Below are 25,329 nucleotides of genomic sequence, written 5' to 3'. Positions count from 1 at the left end.
CATTCACCTCAGTACCCTTTTCCTGCTTTCTCTCCATACCCCTTTAGCTGTAAGGGCCATATCTAACTCCCTCTCATATATCTAACTAATTGGCATCAACAACTCTCTGCGGTAGAGAATTCCACAAGTTATCCTGTTGCAGATTTTTTGTGTCCTCACAATTTGCTTTCCCACCCATCTTGGTATCATCAGCAAACATGGCTACATTACACTGTGTCCCTTCATCTAAGTCATTTAATATAGATTGTAAATAGTGGAGACCCCAGCACCAATCCCTGTGGCACCACACTAGTTACTGTTTGCTAACCATCTGCTTCTGAGTGAAGAAGTTTCTCCTCATCTCAGTCCTAAATGGCTTACCCCTTATCCTTAGACTGTGATCCCTGGTTCTGGACTTCCCCCAACATTGGGAACATTCTTCCTGCATCTAACCTGTCCAGTCCTGTTTGAGAATCCCCTCATTCTAAACCCAAGTGCATACAGATCCAGTCTCTCCATCAGTCCTGCCATCCCGGGAATCAGTCTGGTGAACCTTTGCTGCACTCCCTCAATAGCAAGTATGTCCTTCCTCAGATTGGAAGACTAAAACTGAACACACTATTCCAGGTGAGGCCTTACCAAGGCCCTATATAACTGCAATATAGGCCTAGTCTACTCAATCTCTCCTTCATTGGGCAATGCCCTCATCGCAGGGACCTGTCTAGTGAGCCTTTGTTGCCCAAGGCAAGTATATCTTCCTTTGGTAAGGAGACCAGAGCTGTACACAGTACTCCAGATGTGGCCTCAAAATTTCCTGTATAATTGTAGTAAGATGACTTAACTTGCACAAAGATAAACAGACTTTCTCATTTTGAGTCGCTGTTAACGCCTCAAATTCTGAAAACTTCAATTCATTTAATGTTTTGTTTTTCTAAAAAATGCTAGGTATCTGCCTTGGGTCAGTGGTAATACTTGCCTTCGAGTGAGGTTGTGGGTTCAAGCCCCACTCCAGGAATGAGCATACAATTTTTGCTGACGCTCCAGTGTAGGTCTGTGGGACTGTTGTACTGTCGGGTGAAATGTTAAATCAAGGTCCCATCTTCCCTCAAGTGGACTCGCAAGGTCTCATGGCACTATTCAGTGAAGAGATCAGGCGTTCTCCTTATGCCTTGGCTAACAATTACCCTGTGACCAACATTAAAATATTATCTGGTCATTGATCTCATGTTTTGGAACCTTGCTTTCATAGCCTACATTCCTGAGGTTGTGAAAGGGACTAAATACACGTTCCTTCCCCCTCTCCTGTAAGCTAAATCTAACCTTGTAGTAATACAGCAACACACATTAAAACAGCCTGTCCAGTCCCAAAATGTTACAAATGTTTAATCTGAAAGGCAGAATTTTGGACAATGCATCACCATCTCTGTACTGCATTAATGTGGGTTTAGATTCTGTGCTTTAACCCATAATTGCTGCCGAGTTTGAAAAGTGCTTTTTGTATTTTTGGTGGCTGTTTTTGGGAGTGGGGAGGGAAGAACTGGGATTGAATCTTTGGTAGTTATTTGCTGGGGAAAGCTGCTTCCCAGTAAGAAACTGTACTTGGGCATCTGGACCAGAAGTGTATAACCATCATAATCTTGCAGCAAGGAATATAAACCTTTCTGGTATCTTGCCCCAAGAGAGTTGGATTATCCTCTGCTGGTCTGCATGTAATGGCAACAGCTACTTTCTATTCTTTTACTGGCTTTGTCATCTGAAATTGAAGATTAATCACAGTTGCACTTGATATAGCTCACAAACCCCCACTTCCCTCGGGCTTTGATGCCTATTTCCTGAACGGATGCTGGCTATTGAGTCTTGGCCAGAAAGTATCTGAACTGTGTGCTGTAGTTGTTGACTGCATTTTATTGAGTCAGCTGTACATAAGCCACTAAGTTGCTTCAAAGATTTTGTGATTTATTCAAGTTGATAAATTTCACCCCTGCCCCAACTTTGTCCCCTTGTCAAGCACTTAGACTGCTGGGACATGGATGCTTGCAGAAAGGAATGTACATGAGTTGGGCCATTTGAATATAAACCTAAAATGGGGACCTGGAGTAGAAAACATTAGAGAGCTCAACTTTTTTGTTTAAAAAGCACCAATCAATGTTTTCTGTACTCTTGTATAAGTCTGGTAGAATAATGCATTCACCAAGGGATAGAGTTTATGCTTGGTTGCGCTGTTCTCTGTGCAATTTGCCCAAAAATCAGCATGACCAGTGCAAAAGATTGTGGAATTTTAAATGCAAATTGTGTTCAGCGCAGAGTTTTTCTGCGATCTTCATTAGTTTCAAAAAACGTTGCGCTTCTGAAAACTGGTGCAATTTGCTCCAGGATTGTCAATTGCACCCAAAGAGCAGAAACTCTACCCCCAAATGTCTGTTTTTAAACAGAATTGAGAATGTGAATCTTGCCATGGAAGATTAGATCTGAGCTATGACTCATAAAAGATATTGTTGGGTGTGTAGGGTGAATTATTTCTTGGTGTGGGGAGACTAAGTAGTTCTATCAAAATTAAATTGTACATATGAAATATTGGACTGTTTTCAGACCAAACTGGGGAAGGAAATGGGAGAATCTGACTAGTGCTTAATTTCTCCATAGAATTTGCTGGCTGTGAATTACTGTTGTGGACAATTTCATCACATGGATTTATTCTATTAAATAGGAAAAACTGCTGAGAATACATCAATGGATTGTCATAATGCAAGTGAGAAAAAAAAGAAGTGAGTTTGAATCTCTGCACTCATGCCTCCTCTCCTATGAATTCACTGCCCTCATATATCCTCCCAAAATCTCCATCCATATAAAACTCCTACCTATATTCATCCACCCCCTCAATCTTGCCATCTCACATGGCCCCTTTACTTGTGTGAATCACAGATAAGGCCATCTCTGATCTCTTCCTTGTATTGCTCTTAACTTGCATCCTTCAAACACTTCCTTGTGTCTCTGCCCCTTTAAATTCCCAACTGTTTAGTCTTTGGCCCTTCTGACATTTCTGCAGCTACCGATCTGTTCAATTGCACCCTTACCTCCACCTTTGCCGTTGTCTCCACTAAAACCATTACTCTCTCCCTGGCTGTCCCATTCCCCCCCCTCCCCCAAAGTAAGGCCCTTATCTATGCTCAAGTCCAAGGGATACAGGCTTGAATGTTTGGCTAAACCAGTTGTCCATTCATCGCTAGATCTAGTTGGATCACAAGTCACCATCTGCTCCTGCTCTCCTCGGTGAAAACTACACACTATTCCAGGATCATCTACCACCTTTGTCACGGAGATTGAGACCATCTGTTCTGCTTCCCCTAGCCCACAGGGCTCTACTTCCTCTAGGGTTACCTGAACACTCGTCATTATCTCCTATCTCCCTTCATGCCCCTTTCAGTTCACCTTGTTCATGTGACCCACCTCTTGTGCCCTTGATCCAATTCCCACCTAACTTCCCTTGCTGGTAGCCATGTTGGCTGATATTGTCAATGGTGCCCCATCCCCTTCAAATCTGTTGCCTTCAGTTGTCTTCTCGTGCCTCCCCCCCACCAACCGTTTTTTTTTAAAATGCCCATACAAACTACTGCCCCATCTGATACCCAGTTCTACACCTCGGATTTGTCATGCTAATTGTCCAACATCAGATTCTGGATGAGCAGAAATTTCCTCCATTTAAATAATGGGAAGACTGACCCCCAGAAAACAGGTGGGAACTTAGTGCTTAAAATCTGAATCCCGACTCCAACTTGTCCACTTCTGGGTTTAATGGGAGTGGCTGGAAGCCTCTGATTTAACTGTGGCCGGCTGGGGATCCTAGGCCTTGGGATTCCTGGTAGCTGTAGCGTGGTGAGGACTGCTTCAGAGTAATCATTGTGGGCCGGAGGAGCAGGAGTGCTTCCCTCAACGGTTCAGATCCCCCCCCCACCCCTGGAGTCAGGGATCGTGCGTATCTGTGGTTGCGACCTCCTGTCAAGTGTTCCTCGTCCGACTGAAAGCCAGCCTGTCCATCGGAGTGACTTCCGGATGGGGAACCTGTCCATGACATCACATGCACAGTCCATGCAGGGAAAACCTGGACTTCTGGGTTTCCTGCTCTTCACTCTGTTTTTTTAAAAACTTAAAATTCCAGCCATTATCTTCAGTTCTTGTAACAAACTCTCTTCTCCTAGCCACAGGCTCCGTCCCCCTTCCTGTCTGAGTCTGAAGCAGACCGTTTGCAGTTGGGTGGGAGCTTGGTGTCTTATTTCACGCCGAGACGAGCTTCCAGCCACGTAGCCGCATCATGACCAGTCCACAACATCCACCTCCATAATATTGCCGTTTCCACATCTGCTTCAACTCTTCTGCTAAAACCCTCATCCATGACTCTTGCCTCTAGACTTGACTATTTTAATGCTGCCCTGGCCAGCCTCCCATCTTGCACCTTTCATAAACTTGAACTCCTCTCAAATTGTATCCTAACTGAGTCCTGTTCACCCTTCACCCCTGTGCTTGCTGACCTGCACAGGTTCCTGATTGGGCAAAACCTTTATTTCTAAAATTCTCATCCTTGTTTTAAATTCTTCCATGGCTTTGCCCCTCACTCTCTAACCCCTACAACTCTTTGATCTCTGTTTGTCCAATTCTGGTCTCTTGTGCATCCCTGATTTTAATTGCTGACTAAGCCTCTCTTGAGATGCTCCTTTTAAAATCTACCTCTTTGATCAGGGTTTTGGTCACCTGTCCTAATATCTTCATATGTGGCTCTGTCAAACTTTGTTTGATAATGCTCCTGTGAAACTTCTTGATGATTTATTATGTTAAAAGTGCTTTACAAATGCAAGTTGTTGTTCCATGTAAATCTAATGCATTCAACCTGAAAGTGACAAGCATTCTGCAGTGGCACTAAATTGGTTTATGTAATTTGTTAATACTTAAATGTTTATAATGTCTTTGATCTATTCATGTATAGCTAGACCTTTGCAATTTTAGACTGGCTAACTTGTAGGTAATTTTTTTTTAAAATCTTTGAACTGAGCAAAAACTGAAGACTAGCAAAAACTGATGATTTAGTGTGATTTATGGAGGTAGTCTGACCAAGAAATTTTAGCAGAATGTTGGTGAGAATGAATGTTTTTTTTTATTGGCTTACTGGAAAGGAGATTTGAAAAAAGCATACAAATCGCACTAGGCACAAACTAGTGCAGAGGACCGGTCTTTTGTGGTGCTACGGACCTTTTGGGAAGAGTGCAGTATTTCTTGTGCATCAATTTATTTAAAAAATTGATATTTAACAGTAATACAGATATTGAAGCAATGTTACACAATCCAATGTATGATCAGTTGATGCTTTTTCTTAGAAAGCAATGGTGTTTGGATGACTTTGAAATTGGCCGTCCACTTGGAAAGGGTAAATTTGGAAATGTGTACTTGGCACGTGAACGACAGTCCAGATTTATCCTGGCATTGAAAGTGCTTTTTAAATCTCAACTTGAGAAAGCTGGTGTGGAACACCAGCTCCGAAGAGAAGTTGAAATCCAGTCACATCTCAGGTATGTTTCTATTTTTGAGAAAGGTGGGCTGCAAGCAAAATAGTGTTCACTAACTAACCATGCTGATGGTTCCTGTTAACATTTTACTGTGCTGTCATCCACAGGTACCATTTTGTTATTGCTTATAGAATTTTGTTTTCTTGCAAAGCAAATTGCCTGGTGTGTATATACAGCTTGGGCACTTAAACCATTCTGTAAGATATTGGGACAGATCTTGATGGAAAAAGTAATGTCATGTTAACAACACACACCATTGTTAATGTGCAAATCGGACAGCAAGTTCAGGGGATTAAAAGATACATTGAATTGTGAATCTCTCTAACTTGCTGGTTGATGATTTGTTGCTCTGTTCCTTGCACAAACAGTATTTTGTTCAGTTATTTTTAGGAACTTGGTGGTTTTGCGCATTAGCTGCCCATAGAAAGTTAAGTCTAGTATTTAAGAGCGCAAGTACATTTTAACGACTTGATGATTCATGCAATGCCGAGCAACCTGGTTCTAAAGCGAACAAGTTCAATCTCATTCCTGCATGGAGACAGTTGAGATTTAAAATTAAATTATTTGTCTATCTTCTCAGCCCAATCTTTTTCCCTCCTTTCTCTCTATCTGATTTGACTCTACGTCGCCCTCCTTTTCTGATTCCTGTTTATTTTTCAGTCCTTAAATCTCATTGGTTAAGGAGATGTGCTGTTGGTCCTGCTGTTTGAGCTCCCAGAAATCTTTGCTGTTTGCACTTCCAGCAAATTGGGCACAAAAATCCTTTTGAGCTGAGGGGTACAGCACAAAGTCTTATCTGGGCATGCTGTGTGATGCCCTGCTCCAGCAATATCTGGTCCACTGTTCTGGGTTGTGCCCTAGTGGAAGCAACTGATCCTGTCTGCCTTTTCTGTTCATGGAGATCAGTTGTCAGTCAATTCCTGTAGATTTCTGCTGACCAGAAGCCTTTTTATAACCAGCATGTGAAGTTCTCCCTTACTGTCATAATGGTTTAGTCTTGATTTTGATTTGACAACCCTGACTGATTCCTCCCTTTTCCCCCATCCATAACATCTGCAGGTTGAAGTCAAAATCGGCATTATGGAAAAGTGCTTTACTTTGTAGATACTGATGCTGCAAAGATGTTCGCTAGGTTTTTCTACATTAGTGTACCAAGTTGGCTTAGACATGAGTGAGTAAAGGTTTACTAGTCCAGAAAGCTAATCTAGTGATTACAGGCTGTGCTGAAAGCACTGTAGCCATATCTGGCTCAGGAACTTTGACCTTGTCTGAGATTGCTGTTGAGGCTGATGACTAAATTCCCTGTGATTTTGCCTATTTTCGCTCTCATTTGAGGTGCAAATAATATTCAGTTACCATGTAGATAGCAATCTCATCAGCCCACTGTCCTCCTAGGGATGAGCGTATGTGGCTGTTGCTGCTGTAGAATAAGAAAAGTGCTACAGATTAGCACTGGCACTATTAATCTACCATTTTGATGATAGACACATTCTAATCTTTTTTTTCAAAAGTTATTCTTTGCCAAAAATGCCCAGAAAAAATATGGGCTCTACTAATTAAGATTCCCTCTTGCCCTTCCCTGACAAATGGGCCCATTCCCATTTGTAGATTGTATACAACAATCAGAACCTCACTTTTTAAATTCTGAAGTATTATATATACTTTCAGATCGGATAGGAAACTTTTTTCTGTTTTTTTTTTTCCCTGTTTCCTCCTTAGATTAATGAAGCTCTTGCTTAAAGCAGATGGGAAATGTCATTTTCAAAGCACAACACATATTGCATATGTTGGGATTAACTTTTAATTTGATATGAATGGGAAAGCAGCTTTATTTATTTTGAGACAATTTATACATGGAACTTTCAGTGACATGGCTCAATCAAAAATAGTTAAATAGGAATACTAAACATGGGTGTTTAGTTTGCTGTCACTCGCCACGTAGTAAGTTTCCCTTTCGTCACTTGTTTAGTCACGGTTAAGCCAGTGGACTAATGAGGGAAATTAGGGACTGTTAAATCCAAGGAAGAGGCATATAAATTGGCCAGAAAAAGCAGCAAACCTGAGGACTGGCTGAAATTTAGAATTCAGCAGAGGAGGGCAAAGGGTTTAATTAATTAGGAGGGGGGAAATAGCAAGAGTAAGCTTGCAGGAACATAAAAACTGACTGCAAAAGCTTCTATAGATATGTGAAGAGAAAAAGATTAGTGAAGACAAATGTAGGTCCCTTGCAGTCAGAATCAGGTGAATTTATAATGGGGAACAAAGAAATGGCAGACCAGTTGAACAAATACTTTGGTTCTGTCTTCACTAAGGAAGACACAAATAACCACCTGGAATTACTAGGGGACCGAGGGTCTAGCGAGAAGAAGGAACTGAAGAAAATCCTTATTAGTCAGGAAATTGTGTTATGGAAATTGATGGGATTGAAGACCAATAAATCCCCAGGGCCTGATGGTCTGCATCCCAGAGTACTTAAGGAAGTGGCCCTAGAAATAGTGGATGCATTGGTGGTCATTTTCCAACATTGTATAGACTCTGGATCCGTTCCTATGGATTGGAGGTAGCTAATGTAACTCCACTTTTTAAAAGAGGGAGACAAAACAGGGAATTATAGACTAGTTAGCCTGACATCGGTAGTGGGGAAAATGTTGGAATCAATTATTAAGGATGAAATAGCAGCACATTTGGAAAGCAGTGACAGGATCGGTCCTGAAAAGGACCTGTTTATTCCTACTCTTTGCCAACCAGTTCTCAATCCACGTCAATACATTACCCCCAATACCATGTGCTTTGATTTTGCACATCAATCTCGTGTGGGACCTTGTCAAAAGCCTTTTGAAAGTCCAAATACACCATATCCACTGGTTCTCCCTTGTCCACTCTGCTAGTTATATCCTCAAATTTCCAGAAGATTTGTCAAGCATGATTTTCCTTTCATAAATACATGCTGACCTGGAACGATCCTGTCACTGCTTTCCAAATGCGCTGCTATTTCATCCTCAATGATTGATTCCAACATTTTCCCCACTACTGATGTCAGGCTAACCGGTCTATAATTACCCATTTTCTCTCTCCCTCCTTTCTTAAAAAGTGGTACATTAGCTACCCTCCAGTCCATGGGAACTGATCCAAAGTCGATAGACTGTTGGATGCATTGGTGATCATTTTCCATTATTTCTAGGGCCATTTAAGTACTCTGGGATGCAGACCATCAGGCCCTGGGGATTTAGCGGCCTTCAAGCCCATCAATTTCCCTAACACAATTTCCTGCCGAATAAGGATATCCTTCAGTCCCTCCTCCTCACTAGACCCTCGGTCCCCTAGTACATCTGGAAGCTTATTTGTGTCTTCCTTCATGAAGACAGAACCAAAGAATTTGTTCAATTGGTCTGCCATTTCTTTGTTCCCCATTTATAAAGTCACCTGAATCTGACTGCAAGGGACCTATGTTTGTCTTCACTAATCTTTTTCTCTCATATCTGTAGAAGCTTTTGCAGTCAGTTTTTATGTTCCTGGCAAGCTTCCCCTTGTACTCTATTTTCCCCCTCTTAATTAGTTCTCTTGCTGAATTCTAAATTTCTCCCAGTCCTCACGTTTGCTACTTTTTATATGCCTCTTCCTTGGATTTAACACGATCCTTAATTTCCCTTGTTAGCCATGTTTGAGCCACCTTCCCCATTTTATTTTTACTTGACAGGGATGTACAATTGTTGAAGTTCATCCATGTGATCTTTAAATGTTTGCCATTGCCTATCCACCGTCAACCCTTTAAGTATCATTTGCCAGTCTATTCTAGCCAATTCATGCCTCATACTGTCGAAGTTACCTTTCCTTAAGTTCAGGACCCTAGTTTCTGAATGAACTGTCACACTCCAACTTAAAGAATTCTACCATATTATGGTCACTCTTCCCCCAAAGGGCCTTGCACAAGATTGCCAATTAGTCCCTTCTCATTACACATCACCCAGTCTAGAATGGCCAGCTCTTTAGTTGGTTCCTTGACATAGGTCTAGAAAACCATCCCTAATACACTCCAGGAAATCCTCCTCCACCGCATTGCTACCAGTTTGGCTGGCCCAATCCATATGTAGATTAAAGTCGCCTATGATAACTGCTGTAACTTTATTGCATGCATCCCTAATTTCTTTGATGCTGTCCCCAACCCCTCTACTACTGTTTGGTGGTCTGTACACAATTCCCACTAGTGTTTTCTGCCCTTTGGTATTCTGCAGCTCCACCATACAGATTCCACATCATCCAAGCTAATGTCCCTCCTTACTATTGCATTAATTTTCTCTTTAACCAGCAATGCCACCCTGCCTCCTTTGCCTTTGTCTATCCTTCCTGAATGTTGAATACCCCTGGATGTTGAGTTCCCAGCCTTTGTCACCCTGGAGCCATGTCTCCATGATGTCAATTACATCATATCCGTTGCATTGAGGCACAGAGCCTTCCGGCTTGCCTTTTTAACACACTTTGCCCCTTTAAATTTTGCTGTAATGTAATGTGGCCCTTTTTTGTTTTTACTTGACTTCTGTATAGAGGAGCGAACTTGCATTTGTCATGTGGTTTTGTTTTTAATAAGTTATATTGTCTAAGTGGAGATGTTGCTATCTATTTATCATAGAATCATAGAAAATTACAACAAAGGCCATTTGACCCATCGTGTCCATATTGGTCGAAAGAGCTACCCAGCCTATTCCCACCTTCCAGCACTAGGTCTGTAGCCCTGTAGGTCACGACTCAAGTGCACATCCAAGTACTTTGAAAGGATGGTAGAGGCAGAAACCATCGTCACATTTAAAGTGAGTTCCAGACTCCCACCACCTGGATAATTTTTTTCCCCCTCATCTCTCTCATCCTTCTACCAACTGCTAAGGAAAATAGGTTCTTCCTATCCACTCCTAATTTTATACACTTCAATTAAATTTCCCCTCTGCCACCTCTGTTCCAAAGAAAACAACCCCAGCCCCTTTAATCTTTCCTCATAGTTAAAATTTTCCAGTTGTGGCAACATCCTTTTTTAAATCTCTGCACCCTCTAGTGCAATTGCATCTTTCCTGTAATGTGACCAGAACTGTACACAGTACTTGAGCTGTAAATAGATATTTAAAGTGTTGATGTATTTTGCATGCCTTTTTAACTAAATGACCTGTCCTACCTTTTAAGGATCTGTGGATATCACTCCAAGGTCCTTCTGTTCCTCCACACCTCTTGGTGTCCTCCCATATTATTGTGTATTCCATTGCATTGTTGCCCCTCCCCAAATGCATTACCTCTCACACTGACCAATTCATCAATATCCTACAGGCTAAAGCTTTCCTCCTCACTGTCAACCACACAGCCAATTTTTGTATACTTGTGCAAATTTCTTTATCCATGCCCCCTACATTTAAGTCTAAATCATTAATCTATACAGGTGCAGCGTCCAAGATCCTGAATGGTCCGGACTCCGGATTGATTGGTGGCAAGGTTGTCTGGAATCCATAAAATGTTCCGGAATCCAGACCCGCCTACCTAGAGGTCCCGCCACTACCCAACCTCTGGCTTTGCCTGACCTCGGGCCTCGCCTTGCCTCATAGCCCCTTGTCATGCCGCTGCCTGAATCTTGAGCCTCACCTCACTGACCCTTGCCGCTGCCAGACCTCGGGCTTCACCTCGCTGCTGCTGCCCTTACCTCTGGGCCTCCTTGTCGGCCTGCCCGAACACCACCTCCGCGCTGGGGCTGCCTGACCAGCTCCTCTTCGGCCGGGCCCAGCCCGACCAGCTCCTTGATGCGCACCCCTCTACCCCACCACCTGATGTTCCGAAATACCCGAACCTGAGCTCTGGTGTTTCTGGATTCCTGACGTCAAAGACATTCCAAAGTCCAGAAAAATGCAAAATCTGGAACGGCCTCTGATTCGGCATGCTGCACCTGTACTACAAAAAGCAAGAGACCTAGTACGGAGCCCTGTGGAACCCCACTGTAAATGGTCTTCCAATCACAAACGCTGTCAACCATTACAATTTGCTTCCTGCCACTGATCCAATTTGCCACTCCCTTGGGCTTTTACTTTTTTGATCAACCTGCCATGTGGGACCTTGTCAAAAGCCTTGCTAAAATCCATATAGATGACATCAAAAGCACTGCCCTCATCAACCCTCTTTTGTTACCACCTCCAAAAATCAATTAAGTTAGTCAGACATAACCTTTCCATAACACATCCGTGCTGATTGTCCTTGATTGTATCTTTCTAAATTAAGGTTTATGCTGTTCCTCAAAATTGATTCCAATAATTTGCCCACCACTGAGGTTAAACTAACTGGCCTGTAATTACTCAGTTTATCCCTTCCCCTCTTTTTAAACCATGTTGGTAGCTCTCCAATCCTCTGGCACCACTTCTGTAGGCAGGGAGGATTGGAAAATGGTCAGAGCCTCTACAATTTCCTCCCTTGCTGCTTTTAATAGCCTAGGATATATTTCATCCAGTCTTGGCAATTTATCTACTTTCAAAGATGCTAAACCCCATAATATTTCATCTCCCTGTTTACCCTATCCAATATTTCACACTCTTCCTCAACTTCAACATCTGCATCGTCCCTCTCTTTTGTGAAGACAGTGCAAAGTATTCATTTAAGTACCTTACCCACATCCTCTGTGTCCACACACATCACCATTTGGTCCCTAATAGGTCCTACTCTTTCCTTGGTTATCCTCTTGCTCTTTATGTAATTATAAAACATCTTTGGGTTTTCTTTGATTCTACTTGATAGTATTTTTTCATATCCTCTTTACTAATTTCCTCAATTTCACCCCTGCACTTTCTATACTCAAGCTTTCTGCAGTATTGAGCTTTCTAATATAAGCTTATCTTGCCCTTGGTGCACTGTCATCCAGGGGGCTCTAAATTTGGCAGTTCTACCCTATTTCTTTGGGAAGATGTTTACCCTGAACTCCATGCATTTCCCTCTTGAATGCCTCCCACTGCTCTGACACTGATTTACCTTCAAGTAGCTGTTTCCAGTCCACTTTTGCTGAATCACTTCTCAACCTAGTAATTGCCCCCCCCCCCCCCAATTTATAATACTAACTGAATTATAAGCACTACCACAAATGCTCTCTCTGATGCTCCTTCCACCTACCCAGCTTCATTCCCTAAAACTAAATCCAGAATTGTGTCCCCTCTTCACCCTCTTTCTCTCTGTTCCCTGTCTGTCCCCCCCCTGTGTGGGATTGTTACATATTGGCTAAAAAAAAGTTCTCCAGAATGAAATTTAGGAATTCTGTGCTCGCTATACCTTTACACTGATGGTATACCAGTTAATATTGGGGTAATTGAAATCCCCCTCACTATTGCTGCCTTACTGTTTTTGCACTTGTCAGAAATGTGCCTACATATTCTTCTATCTCCCTCAGACTGGAAGTCTATAGTACACTCCCAGCAGTGTGATTGCCCCTCATTTTTTTAGTTTAGTTCATATATCATTTGATCATCTCTTCCCCACAGCTGTAATTGTTTCTTTAACCAACATTGTCACCCCCTCTTTTTTTTTTAAGGTTGTTCATACTGGTTGGGGATGGCTTCTGCAAACTTTCAATCCTTTGTTGCAATGCTACCTCATTCTATGTTCAGTTCCTCTGAAATCTGACTACCATTTGATTCAATAAATGTAGTGGTCATACTGGGGCAATTCCTTGCTTTGCATCATCTGTAGTTGAGCAAATGACTGATCACACTGAAGGCTTAGTAACCCTACCATCTTTCATTTTGCAATTTTACCAGTGTTACTAGAAAACTAACAACTTTCAACCTGACCTGTCATTCTCGTGCTAGTCATAAACAAGTCATTGGATTAATGGATATCTCAAATTTGAAACTGGCTGCCATTTGACAAAACTGCAGCTACATTTCAAAATAAGCCATACATGAAATTAGGAAGGTTCTGTACATGTACACTTATTTCAACTGGAAATGATTGATGTTGGGTGAAAACGTTACTCTAATTTAGCAATTAAATTTATTGCACACAAACTGTGACAGCATTTTCGGCCATGTTGGTGAATGAATGTTCTCTTTCCATAGGCATCCTAATATTTTACGTCTATTTGGTTACTTCCATGATACCGCCAGAGTTTATTTGATCTTGGAGTATGCTCCTCGTGGTGAACTTTACAAAGAGCTGCAGAGATGTGGAAAATTTGATGATGGGAAAACTGCTACGGTATGGGATGGCTACTTGATCTTGGTCAACAACTTTATTATGGGCTCCAATTTTGTGGTGCCCACGAAGTGGTCTTGCCCCTGGTGGTTTCGAATCATCCCTCTTGCAACCGTTCTAGACACCGTAATTATAGTCATGAACAGTAATATACAGTCATGGACAGATCTTTTTGGTCTCAACTGTCACATAAAAACAGCAAATAGGTACAGGAGTAGGCCCTTCGAGCCTGCACCACCATTCAATATGATCATGGCTGATCATGCAACTTTCGTACCACATTCCTGCTTTCTCTACATATCCCTTGATCCCTTTAGCTGTAAGGGCCGTCCGCATCTAGCTCCCTTTTGAATATATCTAATGAACTGGCCTCAACAACTTTGTGGTAGAGAATTCCACAGGTTAACAACTGTGAAGTTTCTCCCCCCTCTCGGTCCTAAATGGCTTACTTGTAATCCTTAGACTACTGTGACCCCTGGTTCTGGACTTTCCCAACATCGGGAACATTCTTCCTGCACCTAACCTGTCCAGTCCCGTCAGAATTTCGTATTTCTGAGATCTCCCCTCATTCATCTAAATTCCAGTGAATATAAGCCTAGTCGCTAAAGTCTTGTTAGTTCTGCCATCCTGGGAATCAGTCTGGTGAACCTTCGCTGCAATCCCTCAATAGCAAGAATGTCCTTCCTCTGATTAGGAGACCAAAACTATACACAATATTCAAGGTGTGGTCTCACCAAGGCCCTGTACAACTTCAGTAAGACCTCCATGCTCCTATACTCAAATCCCCTCGCTATGAAGGCCAACATGCCATTTGCCTCCTTCACCGCCTGCTGTACCTGCATGCCAACTTTCAATGACTGATGTACCATGACAACCGGTTCTCATTGCACCTCCCCTTTTCCTAATCTGTCACCATTCAGAGATTCTGTTTTTGCAACCAAAGTGGATAACCTCACATTTATCCACATTATACTGCATTTGCCCATTCACCTAACCTGTCCAAGTCACCCTGCAGCCTCTTGGCATCCTCCTCTCAGTGCACACTGCCACCCAGCTTAGTGTCATCTACAAACTTGTAGATATTGCATTCAATTCCTTCATCTAAATCATAAATGTATATTGTAAATAGCTGGGGTTCCAGCACTGAACCTTGTGGTATCCCACTAGTCACTGCCTGCCATTCTGAAAAGGACCTGTTTATTCCTACTCTTTGCTTCCTGTCTGCCAACCAGTTCTCTATCCATGTCAATACATTACCCCCAATACCATGTGCTTTGATTTTACACACTTATCTCTTGTGTGGGACCTTGCCAAAAACCTTTTTAAATCCCAAATACACATCCACTTGTCCACTCTACTAGTTCCATCCTTTATTTTTTTTTAAATTTCCAGAAGATTTGTCAAGCATTATTTCCCTTTCAGAAATCCATGCTGACTTGGACTGATAGTCACTGTTTTCTGAATGCACTACTATTACATCTTTAATAATTGATTCCAGCATTTTCCCCACTACTGATGTTGGGCTAACCAGTCTATATAGTTCCCTGTTTTTTCTCCTTTTTTAAAAAGTGGGGTTACATTAGCTACCCTCTAATCCATAGGAACTGATCCAGAGTCTATAGAATGTTGGAAAATGACTACCAACGCATCCACTATATTTCTAGGGCCACTTCCTTAGTCTACATCCCAGAATACTTATCAGGCCCTGGGGATTTATCTTTTATTTAATGCTTTTATTCAAGTCAAAACACACCCCTTCACCCAGTAAAAACACGCCCTGGTAGTGTAATACAAACACAGTACAACACACAGTCTGGCCTGTCTAAACAGGCCCCTAATGCGAAGTACCTACATCTAAAACATCCTTGCTCTGATTCAAAATTGCACCCCTGAAATCAATCCAACAGAATGTGTACACGCTTGTGGTCTTTCCAAAAACCTCCTCACTAAAACCCCTAAGGCTTGGATGGGACACGATATCCTTTCACACTATGCGGTGGACTTAAAGATGCGTGAGCTGGGATAAATGCTCACCAATTACCCCTCTGGCTTACTTGCTGCTTCTCCCAATGAGTATCTTCTGGGTCTTCAAGTCCAGTCTCAAGGTAGTCAGGCTCTCTCTGGTGTTTCTTCTCTCTGTCCCAGATGGAGTGCTCAGTCTTTGTGTTGAATGAAGCAAGCAGGCAGCTAAGAGGAGATGGCAGCCAAAATTGCCCCCCTCATACTTGCAAAAATGCTGCTTCTCATGTTAAAATACAACTGCCCTTCCCCTGAGGCTGTGCAACTCACAAGCAAAATCAAGTTTCTGGCCTGTTCCTTTGTCACTGGGCTGTCCTTTTGTGTGGCTCCGATTAGTCTATGGTCAAATAACTTTCCTTTGTCTTTTGATGGCACTTTATTTAATTGCAAGACAAAAGGCTTGTCCATCAATCATTCCTGCCATTGACTCCTTGTCCACTTCGTGTATTCCTGTGGGGCATGTTTGGACCTGCCCCACATCAGTGCTGTCTGCTCTCTGCAGTAACAGAAAATGTGTCCAAAACTTAAGTTTTTGCTGTCAGCAAAAACAATCAACTAAAGTTGAAGTTGTATAGTTCCATTTTTCCTCAAGTATTATGCTGCTGATATTCCACAAGTGCCTCTGTGTTTCTGATGTCATGACCATTCTATATGTGGACCAAAACAGTTACCGGTATTCAGGGAGAAATATCACAGCCAAAGACTATACCGTCTCTCTGACCTTTTTGCAGCAAGCATGATTGTAATTGGGACTGGGAAACCTGAATAACTTTCTTCCCCAACCTTCTCCATTACTTCATTCACTAAGCACAGCACTGCTGAAATGCTTTGTAGTGTCCTCCTTCCTGCCCCCCTATTCTGATAGTTAGCTTGGCACAGACTGGAAATCTAACTTGAACTTTTGCATGGTCTGTAAGGCTGGGTTTAGCAACTTTTGCAGAGCTCTAGGAACAAACAGCACTCTCTCGTAGGACACACTGCTACCAGACAAACTACTCTGGGGGAAAATGTGAAGTGCAGTTAAAGTTGTTTACATGAACCACCAAGTCGGCAGCAACTACAGTACATGAATTGTAAAATTTGTGCGGTTGTGAAAAGCCAAAATCTGTAATGTAGACGAGTAGTGTTACATTCAAAATGCAGCAATGATTGAAAACTTGATCAATGGGCCAAATGGCTTTTCCTTATTCTTGATTTTATGTCCACATTGTTATTTGGTTGCTTCTATAGGTATGACTGGCTAATAACTTTAACTTTATCCATTTTCCAGTATATATCTGAGCTGGCTGATGCACTTGTGTACTGTCATTCAAAGAAGGTGATTCATAGGGACATTAAGCCAGAGAATCTATTGCTTGGAGCAAATGGAGAATTGAAGATTGCAGATTTTGGATGGTCTGTGCATGCTCCAGCATCAAGGTACTAATTCCATTAATTATACAACTGTTTAAAAATTCTAATTGGGTTTAGCTTTTATTATTGTTTAATTCCAATGAGTATTTCTCATCAGATCCAAAGCACATTTGGCTACATAACTTTTAAGTGATTCTTTATGAAGCAACTTAACATTTCAGCAATATGGTAGGACATCAAATTTAGCACTGCCCTTTGGCAGCCCATTTTATTTTCCATCTTGTCAACTGTGCATTCATAACTTAGAATATAATCAGTCAATGAAAAATATTGCATGTTGTGTGTTACAATGTTCCTTCAAAACTATTAACATTCTGATTTGGCTGTTGTGTGCACTCCAGTTTATTACCAAAAGTATGCTGCATTCAATCTACCAATGTGACTCCACTCACTGCCCAAAATTCTATTTTCCTTGGTCAACTTAATTTTGGTATTGGTAGGCTCCAATGCTATCCATGACCTCTATTGGGGAGCTAGTCTGTCAATTGGGGAGTGAGTAGTGAGAATATCTAGTGCTGTGGCAGAAGTTTAAAAGGGCATGGCAACTGTTTTGTTTAACAATTTATTTGGGTTATTAGTGTTCGAGGCTGGTGATACTTCAGCAGAGTCTCTCAATTTGCAGTCTCGTTTGTTGAAAGGATGACCCAGGTTTTTGATCCCATGGGGGGGAAAAGGTCCCCACAAAGCTTGATCTGGCCCAGTGAATGGAGGTAGCCTTAGTGAGTGGAGCCTCCTGAAAATGTTCCTTCTGTCACATTCAAACATGTAAGGAAGCAGTGAAAGACTTTTGTATTTTGTTTCCTGCACCTGTAGCTTCAATTGAGTGCTTCTGGACACCTGGGTTGCATTCCATATGAGCAGTGTGACTCTTAAAGAGCAAATAGCCCACAACCAAAGACCAAGAAATGTCACATCAGAACCTCATGCTGTTGAAGGCACTGAGCAATAGGGGCTAGGATTGAAAGGGCACTAATTGTAGACATATGGTGGTGAACATTAATTGGCAAATATCTGTTCATTCAAATTTGATAATTGACTAGAATACATGCAGAATCAGGCAGAGAGCACTGAGGGAGTAGCAGAATTGCTTCAATGATAGTTGTGGAGGAGATCTACATGTTAGTCAACTCACTCGTTGGCAAAGGGAGGACCATACTGGCAGTTGAGACAGATCTTGCAAATTAAATTGACGAGTAGGGAAAGACCAGCTGGTCCATGATGTCTGGTGCATGATAACAAGACCTGTTATCATCTTCACTTGCATGTATATGGTGGGCATATACAACTTGGCCAGAGGAAAATTCTAATGGGGAGAACATAACATTTAAAAAATAGGAGCAGGAGTAGGCCATTTGACCCTTGAACATGATCTGATGGACTCTACTCCACTTTCCTGCCTGCTCCCCATAACCCTTTACTCCCTTATCGCTCAAAAATCTGTATCTCCGCCTTAAATATATTCAATGACCCAGCCTCTACAGCTCTCTGGGGCAGAGAATTCCATATATTTACAACCCTCTAAATAAATTTCTCCTCGTCTCAGTCTCGGTTTTAAATGGGCAGACCCTTATTCTATGTCCCCTAGTTTTAGTTTACCCCGAGTGGAAATATCCTCTCTGCATCCACCTTGTCAAGCCCTCTCGTGTGCATAGGCCCAATCTATCTTGCGTCAACCTAGTGAACCTGTGAACAGCCTCCAATGCAAGTATATCCTTCCTTAAATACAGAGACCAAAACAGTACACAGTATTCCAGGTAATCATATCCAGGTAATCATAGGCAGTCCCTCGAAGCGAGGATGACTTGCTTCCACGCCAAAAAGGGATGAGTTCACAGGTGTTTCAATGAAGGACCTAATATTCCAGATCCCGAACTACATCGTGTAGGGTGGAAGATGCCTGTGTGGATTTTAACATGTGGTGGCTGTTGCACACCAGCCACCACATGGGCTTGACAGAGCTAGGTCTTGGTCCAGTGGCAAGGATTATCCAAGATGACTGGAGACCAGCTCCGCTGCATGGACCTAGTGCACACACATATTTCAGTGTGGGCTGTCCCGTGCTGCCTCTGGGCCCCAGTCACTTCCTTCTACAAACTCTTGCCACTCCTTCGCCCCTCCTGCTGTGCCTGCCCGCACTGCAATCAGTGACCAGGCTTTGCCGTAGCAGCATGCACTGCTCCCTGCAGTGGTATGCTGCTGCACGCTGCTCCCTCCAATGGCCCCGGTCTGCTAATGGTCTTGCAGGCCAGGACCGTGCTGATTTCTGGGCCGGGCTGACATATGCTGCTCCCTCCAAGAAGCTCATTTGGTTGTGTGGCCTCAACAATACCCTGTAGCAGGACTTCTCTGCTTTTATACTCCATCCCCCTTGCAATAAAGGTCAGTATTCCATTTGCCTTCCTGATTACTTGCTGTACCTGCATACTAACTCCTTGTTTCGTGCACAAGGACCCCCCAGGTGCCTCTACTGCAGCACGTTGCAATTTTGGGTGTGGGTGTTGACTAGTGTAGAATTGGCACTGGGCCGCCTTCACCTGCTCACAATGGGTGTTAAACCATAGGAAAGTCGAGGCTGCCTTTTAATCCACTATATTTGAGGAGGGGGTGGAGCAATTGAGATGTTACAAATCTCTTGAAGATTACTGTAGTTATTTTCCCTGTTAGCTCACTTTGTGCAAACAGTTTTACAAAATTTGCATCTTGCCTTGGATAATCTCAACTACAGTGGTCACTCCCTTAAGCAAATTGAGTGTTTACATTTAGGGGTGTGCCTGTACTGCCCAATATCTAACTCATTAAAAAAATATCTCCTTGTGATTGGAACTGGAGAGTCAGATCTTTTGCCTGTTTATTCAATCTATCAAGATAGGGAAAATAATTAGTAACCAAGATACAAACCATTAAACTTTTTTATTTCAGTGAATGTAACTGTTGCTCTGTATGCTTAATCAGTACAACTTGTCTTCTGAGTAATACATAACATGCTTCTCTGCATAAGTGGATCATCTACTTGGATTAAACAAAATAATACCCAACTTTCTGCATTCTCCTTCTGGGCTTTGCCACAGCTTACCTCAAACCTTGCAGCCTTTGGACTTGATTGATTGACTTTTTTTTAGTTTCTCCATGACCTTTGTTCAGCTAGAAGATGCCAGAGTCGTCTTAATGTAATGGGTATGAGTTGTTTGTTGATGGCCAAGCCAGGCTCACTAATTGGTTATTTAATCTACAGGGAAATGGCTCATTGGCACTTTAACCCTGTTGTTTTTAAAAATGGCATTGAAACATGTGGAATACTTTTTAAAGAAACATTTAAAACTTCCCTGCAAATCTTTTTGTGCAAATAGGAAAAAAAAAACAAGCATTACAGTAGAATTGTTTGGCTTCAGTACTGTAATAAACAATGGGAAAGATTTGACTTGGCTTAGATGTAGGCTTTTGAACAAAATCTTAAAACTAGTTCAAAGTGGTAATACTGCAGCTAATTTTTAAAAAACCGATCAAGGGGTTGGAAGCCATGGAACTAAATGATACGGAGTTTCAAACAGGACTTTGCTACTACATGTAGCTTGAATTTTCCATGCGCACAATGGCGGTGTGATTCTGCAAGTTTCAATTAATGGCTTGTTCCCCCTCCAATTTTTCAACACAATCAAATTAAGATTTCCTTGGTCAGTGTTACCTAAAGTACTGTTGTCTCAGCATTTAGAAATGGATCCAGTGTTAATGGTGTATTTTAACATAATGGCCTTGCACCCCTATCTTTAAACTGGTAACTGGTCAGTCTTACTCTAGTGATGTATACTTTTTGTGCTGGTTGTAATCTCCATCAAAGGATCTTGTGCCAACTGCTGCTACCATTTACTTTACCCACACTTTTATTATTGACTCAAGCTTGGACCAGTATGATCTCCACCTAATACGGTGATGCTTTTGTACCTGGAGCTACCTTAAGCATATGTGACAGACTACTTCAGAAAGCTTGAAGCCAAAGAGTGGGCATGTTGCCCTGAGCCTTGAGCCCTTCTGGTGCTGAAAAGCTGCCAAAGCCATCATCTTAGAAAGCAAAATTATTTTTGCTTGGGATATTATCTACTCAGTGTTTTCATGAGCTTTGAGTTGAGGGAGGAAATCTATTTACTATGCAACTCCTGGAGTTGATTGATCTTCCCAAAATCTTGTAGTTCTTCCACCCACCCCCCTTCCCCATCTGCAATTATTTTCTAACTTTGGTTTAATGTAGTATACAAAGCTAACTGGCTAGAAACCGAGTTAATGTGCATGATGGAATGTGCACTAAAAGATGCTTTTTGTTTTAGGAGAGCAACATTGTGTGGTACCCTGGACTATCTGCCGCCAGAGATGATTGAGGGGAAAATGCATGATGAGAAGGTTGACCTTTGGAGTCTTGGTGTACTTTGTTATGAATTTTTAGTGGGTCATCCTCCATTTGAAGCAGCAGATCGTCAAGAAACCTTTCGGAGAATTTCTAAAGTAAGTGACACTGGACAAACTTGTAAGCCTTCTATTCCACACTGCAGCTCAATTATATATCTTTAAAGTTGTGGCCAAATGTCCTGAAGGTTTTTAATGGTCTATCTTCTGTATCCAGCTTGGCCTATATGCAAGGATCAGTGATTAAAGGGTGGGACTAGCATTTTTTTTTTAAACTCTTGAATTGGTTTAAATTGCTCAGTATGGGATTTGAATCTAGTTCATGCACTGTTAACCCATGGTGCTTTGATTTTGCTTCAGATATAATCTCCACTGTTGCAGATCACCACCTCTTAAGCTGATATGGAAACATTCACTCCACTGCTGGCTCAGTGGGTATTTGGTGATGTGGAAGATTTCTGGATTAGTCTCTCTCTCTCTCTCTCTCTCTCTCTCTCTCTCTCAGGCCAGGATGGTTGCTAGGGGGAAAATGGTAAATTTCTTTGTGGGTGGTAAAGGAAGAATTCAACAGCAAAAAGATAATGTGGGATGAAACACTAAGCAGTTTAATAGATGCTGCAGGAACGTGATATTATAGTTAAGTATTGGCTTTATAAAGGTGTATATAATGTGGTAAAATATTTTGTGCTGTAATTTTCAGGGCGATGTTAAATTTCCATCCTTCATAACTGAAGGTGCAAAGGATCTGATCACTAGGTTGCTGAAACACAACCCCAATCAACGGCTAGCATTGAAAGGTGTACTTGAACATTTATGGGTGATTAAAAACACCATTAAACCAACGACCCAAAAGAAGGAGCCTGTGACACCATCTGATCCCAATCTGTAAACCAGGAAGGTATAGGAAAGGTGCTGATTGAGACTTTGCAGTGCAATAACCATTTTCTGACTGCCTGCAGCCACTATTTTTGTCAGTGCTGGGATATTACTCCCTTACTGTATCAGCAGACAACTCAGGCTAATAGAGAATTGGTGAATTTCTTAATTTACCTCCATTTGTAAATAATTGTTTACACAATCCCAGATTTTAGTATTCCATCAGTTTCCACTGCTAATGGTGGAATTTGTTAACCATTTTTAATAAAGATGTTTTTGAAAATTGAATTTATTATGGCATTCACTGTTTACTGTAATGTTTCCATTAGTGAATGAAATGAAATCTTAAGTTATGACTCCACTGTACTTTGCAACTGCAAAAACAAGGTTGCTGTAAGGAATTTGATCTATCTGAACACCACTTCAGGTTTGTGTGTTAATGGCCCAGTTAAGTTTAAACTGTTTTCTGTTTAAAATATTAATGCTGGTGTCATGGGATCTGACTTGGACTGTTTGCAGTTCGAGGCCAGAAGTGATGTGTGTTGCTGTCGCATGTCATTAACTTGGAGTGCTTTTCCAACTGTACTAATTCAGTTCCCTTGTGCCTGGTCATGTATCCCAAAAGTCTGTTCCTTGGACTATATTTAATTTTTTTTTTTAGTTGCTCAATTTGTACAAATACCATGTTCAATAACTTCTGTAACTGTCCTGTGCTGTCATTGTACTTGTGAAACCAAGGCAGGAGTTCTTTAAACTGCAATGGTAAAAAAAACTACCCTTATGTGGGTGGACGAAAGGTCCATGATCAGATGTGGGGTGGGGGGGAAAGAAAGGTCCATGATTGAAAAATGGCAAGAATCGATTGTATAGTAATTTTGATTTGGATGCAGTTTCTTGACTGACTACCTACTATTTCTTTTTGTATGTATGTGTGTGTGCGTGTATATTGACTTTCCAGTTCTATTTTTTGATCTAGATAGAACCCTCTGTTAATGTATACTATGAATCTTGACTCCATGGATATTGTAATCATAGCTATAAAATAAAATCTAGCTTTTAAATGCATATTTTCTTCCCTGCCCACTCTCTCATACCCATTTCCAATTGAAATCTTAACCGTACATACTTTGCTAGCTGTCTTCGGTTTAGGTAGTTGCAGGATGCCAAATTGGAGCATGGCCATGTCTGAAGCATAGAATGGTTACAGCACAGTAGTAGGCCATTCAGCCCATGCCAGCTCTCTGCAAGAGCACTTCAGCTAGTCCCACTCCTGCCCCCTTTTTTTTTTCCCCCACCCCCTTTTCAGGTACTTATCCAATTCCTTTTGAAAGCATCTTGAGACCACTGTCTCTTGAAAGCTGACCACGGGTGGTTAGATTTACTTGTGATAATTTGGAGAGGATCTACTTTTAGGCTCTATGATTAATCTGGAGGGGAGGGATTATGTAAATAATCCTACTGCTCTGATTTTAAAATATTTAGCTGTGCCTTCAAAACTCAACACTGCTTAATGGCAATCTGTAGCCTGCCCAACAAACTAGTTATTTTTGACTCCACTCTTTGAATATACTACATCATCCATCACACCCCTTCATGTGGAATGGTGAACTCAACGGGAAATACATTCTCAATAGCAAAATTGGCAAAGTAAGATGTTGTGACTTGCCCATCTAGCTTTCACCAAATTGGATTGTCTGTAAGCCAGGGCATGTAATGGAGACATTTTAATCGTATTTCATTGCAGCATAATTTGTTTTCTGTAGTGCAGCATTCCTCCATAGCAAGAAATGTGTTCGTTTGATTGGGAAAGTACATTCCCTGAGTAGAAATGTTGCTTAAATTAAGGCCTTGTCTTAGTGTGATCCAGCTTCCTCAATCTACTCATTCCTCAACATTGTTAGCTACTCCAGTGTTCTGCATAAGATGTTGAGGCCCCAGTAGTTCAAAGTAAATGCAAGCTGTTTGTTGTAACTTTGCATGGTTTACTTGACCTTATGAATTGGAAGCACTGACATAACAATGGTGCCTCCTGAAATCAAGTTCTTTGGCTTGCAGTTTTTATTGTGCTTGTACTTCCAGCTGCACATTGTGTTTTAACTTTGCACATTAATCTCTTGTGTGGGACCTTGTCGAAAGCCTTCTGAAAGTCCAAATACACCACATCAACTGCTTCTCCCTTGTCCACTCTATTGGAAACATCCTCAAAAATTCCAGAAGATTTGTCAAGCATGATTTCCCTTTCACAAATCCATGCTGACTTGGACCTATCATGTCACCATTTTCCAAATGCGCTGCTATGACATCCTTAATAATTGATTCCATCATTTTACCCACTACCAATGTCAGGCTGACCGGTCTATAATTCCCTGTTTTTTCTCTTTTTTTTTTTTTAAAAAAAAAGTGGGGTTACATTGGCTACCCTCCACACCATAGGAACTGATCCAGAGTCTATGGAATGTTGGAAAATGACTGTCAATGCATCTGCTATTTCCAAGGCCACCTCCTTAAGTACTCTGGGATGCAGACCATCAGACCCTGGGGATTTATCGGCCATCAATTTCCCCAACACAATTTCCCGACCAATAAGGATTTCCCTCAGTTTCTCCTCCTTACTAGACCCTCTGACCCCTTTTATATCTTTTGGAAACCAGCATTTTTATCACTGCTTATCTGTTCCTTTTCTGCTTTCCCCAATGACCACTAGGTAACCTGAATTTTGAGTAGGATTCTTGAATCGAACATCCAGTTGGGCAAGTGAAATATCCTATCCTTGTCCTTCCTGAGCACTTACCACAAAGAACTAAGTAGGCCGTCTGCTACAGAGATGCCTGAAATGCCACTGAATTGAACATGTCTGTCACTTCCTCCACCTCCTGACACTACTGAGGCT

The 25,329-nt window shown here is 41.7% G+C and overlaps 1 protein-coding gene across 4 annotated transcripts in view; it reads left to right on the top strand.

Moving 5' to 3' along the window:
• LOC139277020 (aurora kinase C-like) overlaps positions 1 to 22,731 on the top strand; it is a 45,939-nt gene extending 23,208 nt beyond the window's left edge. For all 4 annotated transcript variants that reach the window (XM_070895024.1, XM_070895022.1, XM_070895025.1 and 1 more), the window contains exons 4-9: positions 2,687 to 2,744; positions 5,346 to 5,537; positions 13,601 to 13,739; positions 17,026 to 17,174; positions 21,488 to 21,662; positions 22,264 to 22,731. In XM_070895024.1, the coding sequence (XP_070751125.1) occupies positions 2,687 to 2,744; positions 5,346 to 5,537; positions 13,601 to 13,739; positions 17,026 to 17,174; positions 21,488 to 21,662; positions 22,264 to 22,452 (902 nt within the window). In that variant the 3' untranslated portion in view covers positions 22,453 to 22,731. The remainder of the gene's footprint in view (positions 1 to 2,686; positions 2,745 to 5,345; positions 5,538 to 13,600; positions 13,740 to 17,025; positions 17,175 to 21,487; positions 21,663 to 22,263) is intronic.
• Positions 22,732 to 25,329: the final 2,598 nt, after the last annotated feature.

The sequence above is a fragment of the Pristiophorus japonicus genome, chromosome 12 (assembly GCF_044704955.1).
Source record: "Pristiophorus japonicus isolate sPriJap1 chromosome 12, sPriJap1.hap1, whole genome shotgun sequence".
In the NCBI taxonomy this organism is placed as follows: Eukaryota; Metazoa; Chordata; class Chondrichthyes; family Pristiophoridae; genus Pristiophorus; species Pristiophorus japonicus.
Note: the sequence above shows the minus strand (reverse complement) of the source record. Positions and strands in the feature narration are given on the sequence as shown.